The following is a 9,170-nucleotide window of genomic DNA, read 5'->3' as shown; positions in this document are numbered from 1 at the left end:
GATATTTTTTATTCTTATCGGGTAAACCAATAACCGAACCGATAAGGATCGATAACCGACTAACCGATAACCGATAACCGATATCTTCGGTTCAGTTATCGGTTTAGCATGTTCATAAACCGATAATCGATATGCCGAACCGATAACATCACAATCGAACCGAACCGACCGATGCCCACCCCTACTCGGTGGTCTATGAATCTACCTAAGATACATGTCCTTAAAAATAGGAGATTGATTAATTGAACTTTCTCTTAACATTCTATGTTATGAGTTGATTTCGCCTTGTTATTTCACATATACAATTGGTTCCCTCTCTCAATAACATATTCCTACCTTTTAGTGTGAGAGCAAATGTAAAGCTAAAAAATATCAGTCAATTTTTCATTATCGTTAGTCCACAAAATACTACTTTAAGAGTTGAGAATATCAGAAAGTGATACAATTTTCTAAGTTTTAATTAGATGACATCTACTATTAATTCTTAAAAATTGATACAATTTTCTATTTAGTTAGATGACAAGTACTATTATGCATATCTATTGTGCAACATGTCAAGCCCTAAACGTTAAGGATATTATTAACGAACGTATTCATGACTATTAGTAAGATAAGATATTTAAATATAATACTCCATCCATATTCGTTTTTTTCGTAATTTGTAGTACATTGTTTAAAAATCTATTGGCTGAGTGATTCCAGAAACAAATAAAAAGGGACTAACATTCTTGTTTCCACTATTTCAGGATAGGTCATTGTCTGTTCCAACTATTTAATGAGATGGACAAACCCCTTGAATTAATGCAAAATTAATTTGTTTTTAAAAGCATTTGTTGTAACTTTCACCATTTACACCTTTAATAACGGAATGTGTGAAATTAGTAGTAGTATTAGAACATTTATAAAAGGTATTTAGTTCAGTTGCACTAATGGTTGTAACTTGCAATATATACCTTCGAATCGGATTAGAAAACTTAAGAGAATATATGTGGGGACTAATTTAAAACAACACAATATGCAGGTTACAATTTTGCTACTTTTTGTTGTAGTTGGGATTTTGATGAGATCAATAAGTTCAGAGAGGTACATCGTTGGAGAAGGCTATGGTTGGCGTCCTGCCCCTTATCCTGCTTACTATCAAGATTGGGCTAAAACTGTAAAGCTTAAAGCTGGAGATGAATTAGGTAAAACTTTAACTTCACCTACTGTTTTTTTAAAGGAAAAAACACATGGTGTAACTTATACACTGTATTTACCATATATAAATACACTTTGAAATAATTACAACGATAAATACAACGTATACAGTGTATGAAGTCACATACAACGTAACAACGATACATGCATCACTGTATTTTAGTGTATCGTTTGCATTGATACACCATTTAGAGCGAATTGGAGTCACATATAGTGATACAGTAACTGTGTGCATCACTATATTCTAGTGTATTGTATGTGTTAATACAGCCATTTAGAGCAAATGAATACAAGTGACACAAGCTAGTAATAATTTAAAAGTAGGTACGAATGATAATAAGGCAAACTATAGTTACATGTGGTAATTAGGCAACTGTAGTGCTTTATGAAAAATCCTTTTTTTTTTAATTTATTGATGACTAATTATCCACTATGTTTTTTAGAATTTAGATTCGAAAAACCTGACGATTTGCTGGAGATTGGAAAATTCGACTACTATGCATGCACTTCCAACACTGTTTTCAGGCCATATAGAGAGAGTCCAGCAACAGCATTCTTAATGGCACCTGGAGAATATTACTTCAAATCCAGCAACAATACCAATTGCATAAATGGCCAGAAACTTTATGTAAATGCAGAAGCTCCAAATGAAGATAACGATAAGTTTGACAACAAGAGCTAGAAAGAAAGGTGAAATCATGAGGATAAAGACAAGGATCACTAGATTACTTTGTTTTAGAATAGACAATAACCAGAAGCGGATCTAGGGTTTAGGGTCAGTGAGTTCAGAATGAATGTAGTCTTTCTGTAAGCAAATAAGTTCAGTTAAACTCACATGACTTGCCCTAGATCTGCCTCTGACAATAATCGAAATCGAGCTATACTTAGAGGGGCTTCTACTTGATGGCGATAGAATTGCTATGGCAACACTTCCGCCGTCTTGTTTTCAATCAAACAGTTGTTGTTTGTGCTGCACCTTTAGATTCATGAAATCTTGAAGTTTTAATATTACTTTTGTTGTTGCTAAAAGTAATTGTGCTTCACCTGTTTCAGATTTGTACTTTGCTTTAACCCTCTATGGCACTCACTCAGTTCACTTTTTATTGATTGGTATACTCAATTAGTGAAAAACCAAACACAATATTACACCATTCACCATGTTTATACCTAATAGTAATCCGTATCGACATAAATCTCGTCATGAATAGCCATGAGCAACAGTTCCAACCATACATGTACAAAAGTGAAAAACACAACGCTGATTTCCAAAAGATTTAGTCCAACATCACATTACTGAGGTTGTAATTATCTATCGCCCATGAGAAATCGAGTGTTTACATCTCTCTTAGATTAAATGAGATGCCGGTATATCATATCTATTACCAGAAATTTATTTTCTGGCTTGTCCAATACGAATATTAACCAAAAAAACAAGTGAACAAATAACAAGTACAAACAAATTCATATACATACATATCTAGGCCAAGAAAAGGATAAACTTTCTGCTCTTCTGGCCAAAATTCAGCCTTCATTGCATAAGCAACATTAGCACCATGTTCATCAGACTGGATTTCCAGCTAGAGTCGTAATGTGTCTATTCAAGAGCACAATTGGTGAAGCCCTGACAATCTTTCTAGCTACTTCCAAAAAACTGTGACCAAAATAGAGCAAAAAGTTGTAATATAACTAACATAAACATGAATTCAATCGATTAAGAAGTTTCAAACCTACACTTACGTGTAAGCGCATCTCTTTCCAACAATGCAGAAATCACAGTCCTTGCAAGATACCGTCACCAACCAAATCTATGTAAGTTTCTATATAATTGAACCTTGGGCTATGCTCCCATCAATGCCTCGAGGATTCAGAAGCTGCCTCACGCCCAACAACTCCTTCAGATGCTCTTTACCACTGCATACAGAAACCATTCAACCATGTCATTAACAAGCATAAGCACACGCCGTAAGGAAGAAATCTGTCGGGTGAGCTTGAGTTGCTCTTTTTTAGTTCATAGTGCAAGAACCCTGGGATAAGGAAAAACCTATTTTTTCCTGCAAGAATCCTAGGATAAAGAAAAACCTATTTCTTCCCTTTTACTGCACTACAGGAGAACCCAGTAGTTTACTCAGGACAATTCAAGGCCATTATCTTATCTTTGGATGCAAAAATCCCCTCTTTGCCAAAGGAATGCTACTGAAGGGAAATGTTAACTACTTAAATAAGAAGACCAAGTGAGGTCACTTTTTAAAAAAGAAATAGTCGGTCCTTGGACTATAATATGTCACATCGGCTATTAGTTTCACAGCAGATGAGCTTCTATAATATGTCATAACTTGCTAAGACCAAAAAATTAGAGTTGTCTCTATCCAGATCTACTAATGGAAACCAAAAGACGGTTAAAAATAGTAATAAACTTGTTTCCATTTGTCCACGTTTTTTTAGATTTGTTTACATTAATTTAATGTTTTCATACATATAGTTAGAAAAGAGTGAGGTGTGGACATGTGTGAATTTGTGTGAACTAGTGTAGGCATGTATGGTCTAGTGTGTACATGTGTGGACTTAATTAATATGTACACATGAAGTTTAGGCTAGATACATGTAGGAGTTCTACTATAAATACCCATGTATGCTAGCCATTTGGTGTAAGTGAAGTTGAATAGAAATCATCCTTTCCTCCACCTCTCTAATAGTGAGTTTTGAGTGTTTGTTTAGTTGTCTTGCTCTCCCAAAAATTTTCTAACATTTGGTATCAGAGCTGAGAGACAACCAAACTTGGAGAAAAGATACAAACACTAATGGAACACCATTCCAAGTTCCTATGCTCACAAAAGAGAACTATGGTGTGTATTCGAATGAAGGCCTTGCTTGGTGCCTATGATGTTTAGGAACCGGTAGAATCTAGAGTTGATGAAGCGGAAGATGCTGCAACCACAAATAAGAAAGATCAAAAGGCACTCACTCTCATCCATCAAGGTTTAGATGACAAGATGTTCGAGAAGGTTGCAAATGCGACAACCTCCAAGCAAGCATGGGACATTCTTCAAACTTTCTTTAAAGGTTTGGACAAAGTGAAAAAGGTTCGTCTTCAGACCTTAAGAGGAGAGTTTGAATCATTGCATATGAAAGAAAATGAATCTGTTTCAGATTACATTTCAAGAGTTTTGGCTATTGTCAATCAAATGAAAAGATATGGTGAAGAGTTGAAGGATGATAGGGTCGTTGCAAAAATACTACGATCCCTAGATTCAAAATTTGATTCAAAAATACTACGATCCCTAGATTCAAAAATGAGTCTGTTTCATATTACATTTCAAGAGTTTTGGCTATTGTCAATCAAATGAAAAGATATGGTGAAGAGTTGAAGGATGATAGGGTCGTTGCAAAAATACTACGATCCCTAGATTCAAAATTTGATTATATGTTTCACTATGCTCCTAGACACATTTCCCGAGACATTCTCTCTCCTACTTCCTAGGACTGTAGAATAACCTTTTCCGGTGTGATCTCCCACCGGAATTCACCACCTTTCTTTCTTACATTTTCCAGAATCCATCTAATCTGATCTCCGTTAATTCACACATTATTATGGGCAGCGATACGATTTATTATAACGCAGGATTTAAATCATTTGACATCACAAAAAGTAGCTCTAGGTCTGAAATATGGTTCGAATGGGTGGAACGGAGTAGGAAGCTGAAGAGGACAGCATATGTTAGTCTTAAAGTCATGAAATGGGTGACAGAGGTATTTAATGTGGCATCAAAGGAACACAACAGGGCAATAAGGAGATGGAATATGAAAGACAACCATGCAGAATTTATTGTAATCTTAAATACAATGAATATGGTAGGTACATCAGCTTCATTGCCGTACNCCAGAACCAAAGTTTGATGATGAAGTGGCTATGGAGGTTTGCCACAACAGAGCAATCTTTGTGGAAGAATGTAATCAAGGCAAGGTATGGGATGGAAGGAAATTGGACAACTAAACCTGTAAATAGTCCTTATGGGGTAAGTTTGTGGAGGTCGATAAGAAATTTTTGGCCTAAACTCAGTAACAAATCCAGCCTCAAAGTTAGAAATGGAATGAAAACATCTTTTTGGGAAGATATATGGCTTGGGCAAAGAACACTGAAGCAACTTTTTCCGGATATTTTCAATTTGAATCAACAACAAGGATCATCTGTTGGAGAGGTGTGGACAGGCCAAGGGTGGAACCTCACTTATAGAAGACTACTAAATGATTGGGAAATTCAAAGATTGATAGCTTTCTATAACACTCTAGTACAATTCAAAGGAACTTCCAATATTGAGGATCGTGTGATCTGGCAAGGGGGTAGAGAAGGCAGATTCTCTGTTAGATCAGCTTATAAGGAGTACAACCATTCTAACAACCAAATTGGTTGTTGGCCTTGGAAGTTGATATGGAAAGTTAAAAATCCCATACAAAGTTGCATGTTTTACTTGGCTTTTAGCAAGAGAGGCAATCCTGACACAAGATAACCTCATCAAGAGAGGATATCAGTTAGGATCCAGATGTTATTTATGTGAAGAACATGAGGAGACAGTTAACCATCTTTTTCTGCACTGCAGAGTCACTGACCAACTATGGAAGATATTCATCAATCTGAGGGGGATTCGATGGGTTATGCCTGGAAGAATCCGGGAAGTTCTAGCTAGCTGGAAAAGAGATGGTGAACAATCCAGTCAGAAAGAGAGATGGAAGATTGTCCCTGCTTGTATATGGTGGACAATTTGGAAGGAAAGGAATCAAAGATGTTTTGAAGACAGCCATAGTCCTATACAAAAGCTGAAGATGAGCTGTCTAGTGCTCTATTTTTTTTGGTGTAAACAGGAGTATTTAGAAGAATGTGAAAGTATTTTTGAAGTTTTAGACTTTTTATGAGATTCAACAGAGAACTAGACTAGAATAGAACAAGAATCTCTTCTGTACTCCCTCTTGTAATTATGGATGGATACACTGGTTTAGTGTATGCCACCTTTTATATTAATACAAACATGTTACCTTTTCAAAAAAAAAAAAATTGATTATATTGTTGTTGCTATTGAAGAGTCCAAAGACTTGGACACCATGACCATAGATGAACTTTCGAGTTCTTTGCAAGCCCATGAAGAAAAATTGAAGAAACCGAAAGAAGAATCGGTTGAAAAGGCGTTGCAAGCAAAACTTTCCTTCGAGGAGAAAGATGAAAGGCGTGGTTCGCAACAAAGAGGTCGTGGAAATGGAAGAGGTCGTGGTAGAGGAGGAAGAGGTGGTAGTCAACCACCAAATAGAGACAATAAAAACCAAGACTATAGTCAAAGAAGAGGTCGTGGAAGAGGCAAAGGATGGACACAAAATCAAGGAAGGTATGACAAATCGAATGTTGAATGTTATACTTGTCATAAATTTGGACATTTTTCCTGGGAATGTAAAGATAATTCGGAGGAGAAAAACAACTTTGTGGAGAGCAAAAATGAAGATGAAGATGCCACTCTACTTCTTGCATGCAAAGGAGAAAAAAGTGCGGAAAAGAACAAATGGTACCTTGACTCCGGTGCAAGTAGTCATATTTGTGGAAAGAAAAAGTTATTTGTGGAGCTTAAGGAGCTGAATGGTGGCCCAATCACTTTTGAAGACTCTTCGCGAGCTCAAATCAAAGGAAAGGTACGATTTTAATTCGCTTAAAAGATGGAAGTCATCAATTAATCTCCAATGTTTGTATGTGCCGGAGATGAAAAGTAATATTTTAAGTATGGGACAACTTTTGGAGAAAAATTATGACATTCATTTGAAAGAAAAAAAGTTGTATATGAGAGATGAAAAGGGAAGATTGTTAGCCAAAGTACCTATGGCTAATAATAAAATGTTCATCTTATATCTTCAAAATAATGTTCCGAGGTGCTTGCTTTCATGTGCCAAAGATTCATCTTGGCTTTGGCATATGAGATTTGGTCACTTGAATTTTGATAGCCTAAGGTTGATGANGTATAACAGGGGATTGGGCCATAGAAGAAGCTCTACCTCTAATCTCTCTAGCCAATGAAGAAGATAACGACCCAGATTTTGATACACCAATTTGGGTGCACCAAAATATCATCAGATTGAGCAAAGAGTTCGGGGTGGATTTTCAAGGGTGCGAGGAAGAAGCACTTCAGTTATTTATGAAGATTGATGGTAAGAGACGAGAATCAATAGTGTCAACAACGATGACAATGGAGGCAGTCACTCCAAAAAAGAAAGGAAGTAAAGAAGTGAGAAACCTAGACATTGGGAGCAAGTTCAAAAGTAATGGTACTAGAAGCAAGGGGGGATATCTTGCCATTGATAGTGAATGATGATCAAAATTGTATCTTGGAATGTTAGGGGTCTAAATAGATTTAGAAAGAGGGAGTTGATAAAAACTATGGTTCATAGCTGGAAAGCAGATGTTTATTGTTTTCAGGAGTCCAAGATAGAAGGGGAAATAAGGGAAATAGTTAGAGAACTATGGGCGTACAGGTGGGTGAAATTTGCTCAGTTAGAAGCAAGTGGAACTAGGGGGGTATCCTTATCATGTGGGACAGTAGGGTATGGGAAGGGGAGATTAGCAGCTTGGGTATGTATTCCATCACATGTAAGTTCAGTGGTAAGTCACAAGAGTTTGATTGGCATTTGTCTAGTGTATATGCTCCTAATGATAGAGTTGAAAGAGAAGAAGTATTGGTGGGAGTTAGGTGCTGCTAGGGGTCTATTCTCTGGGCCTTGGGTAGTGTGTGGGGACTTTAATACCGTCAGGTTTCCATCCGAGAAGAACAATTGTAATAATTTCACTAGATCGATGGAGGAATTTACAGGATTCATTGAGGATATGGGGTTAGTAGACTTACAGCTGCTAGGAGGGAAGTTCACTTGGAGGAAAGGGGTTAATCATAACATTGCTGCTAGGTTGGATAGGTTCCTTGTCTCTGAGGAATGGGATGAAGGCTTTCGAAATATTAAGCAGTCAATCTTGCACAGGGTCACTTCAGACCACTCCCCGCTGATGCTACAATGTGGAAATTGGGAGCCAGTGAAATCTTACTTCAAATTTGAGAACGGGTGGCTGCTGACTGAAGGCTTCAAGGACAAATTTAAAAACCGGTGGAATTCTTTCTCTTGTGCTGGTAGGCCAGATTATGTCCTTGCTTTCAAACTGAAAGCTTTGAAGGGGAAACTTAAAGAGTGGAGCAAATCAACACAAGGTAACTTGGATATGCAGAAATTGAACATCCTCAACCAACTTGCTGAACTAGAGGAGACTCAAGAGCTTAGGATCCTGAATGATGAAGAAATTCATAAGAAAACTACTTTACTGTTGGATTTTGAGGAAATTGCCAGAAAGGAGGAGATGCATGGAGGCAAAGGTCTAGAGCTATGGGGACTCAACACAGGGGTTGGGTCCGTCTAGGACAGATGTACCCGAGAATTGCAAGACCATCCCGATGCATCTTATGTGCTACTTGTGCATTATGTTTGATTCGGCTTGTGCATGTTGACCGGTTTCTAAAAATATATAAAAATAAAAATTTTAAAAATTGAGGGAAAACCAGAAGGTTGAAAATAGGAGAGAAAATTTACCCTGTTAAAAAAATCTCGGTATTTACCCCGAAAAGATTATCAAAATAAGCCTGAATTTTTCAAAAAGTGTCATCCTATTCCTGAAACATATACGAACTACGCGGGTCTGATTCTCACCGGATGTGAGATACGTAGGCAACCTTCATCGGGTCCGGCCCCCACTTTTTAAAAATCCAAAAATATTTTCTTTTAATTTCTTCTCAAAATTCAAAAATATTTTCGTTCTTCTTCAAGTAGTTTTTCTTTCGTAAATATTACCCTAAAAAAAAAAACTTAAAAACCAAAAAAACGTTTTTTACTTTATTCTTTTAAGAAGTTTTTTTTTAAGTAAAATTATACCTCTAAAAAAAAAAAACGTGTTTAAGTTTATT

General features: G+C 36.7%; 2 protein-coding genes across 7 annotated transcripts in view; one reads left to right on the top strand and one right to left on the bottom strand.

The window, feature by feature from the left end:
• Positions 975-2,168, top strand: LOC109235024 (early nodulin-like protein 3). Its single transcript, XM_019401038.1, has 2 exons — positions 975-1,184; positions 1,641-2,168. The coding sequence occupies exons 1-2, from the start codon at positions 1,016-1,018 to the stop codon at positions 1,877-1,879; spliced, it is 408 nt and encodes a 135-aa protein (XP_019256583.1). The 5' UTR covers positions 975-1,015; the 3' UTR covers positions 1,880-2,168.
• Positions 2,442-9,170, bottom strand: part of LOC109234333 — a 17,558-nt gene continuing 10,829 nt past the window's right edge. For 5 of the 6 annotated variants that reach the window (XM_019400278.1, XM_019400279.1, XM_019400276.1 and 2 more), the window contains 2 exons: positions 2,935-3,108; positions 2,442-2,848 (listed from right to left, as the gene is read on the bottom strand). In XM_019400278.1, the coding sequence (XP_019255823.1) occupies positions 3,015-3,108 (94 nt within the window). In that variant the 3' untranslated portion in view covers positions 2,442-2,848; positions 2,935-3,014. Of the gene's footprint in view, positions 2,849-2,928; positions 3,109-9,170 lie in introns of all 6 variants that reach the window. The other variant, XM_019400280.1, reaches the window with a different exon arrangement.

This window comes from Nicotiana attenuata, chromosome 11 (assembly GCF_001879085.1).
Source record: "Nicotiana attenuata strain UT chromosome 11, NIATTr2, whole genome shotgun sequence".
Classification (NCBI taxonomy): Eukaryota; Viridiplantae; Streptophyta; class Magnoliopsida; order Solanales; family Solanaceae; genus Nicotiana; species Nicotiana attenuata.
Note: the sequence above shows the minus strand (reverse complement) of the source record. Positions and strands in the feature narration are given on the sequence as shown.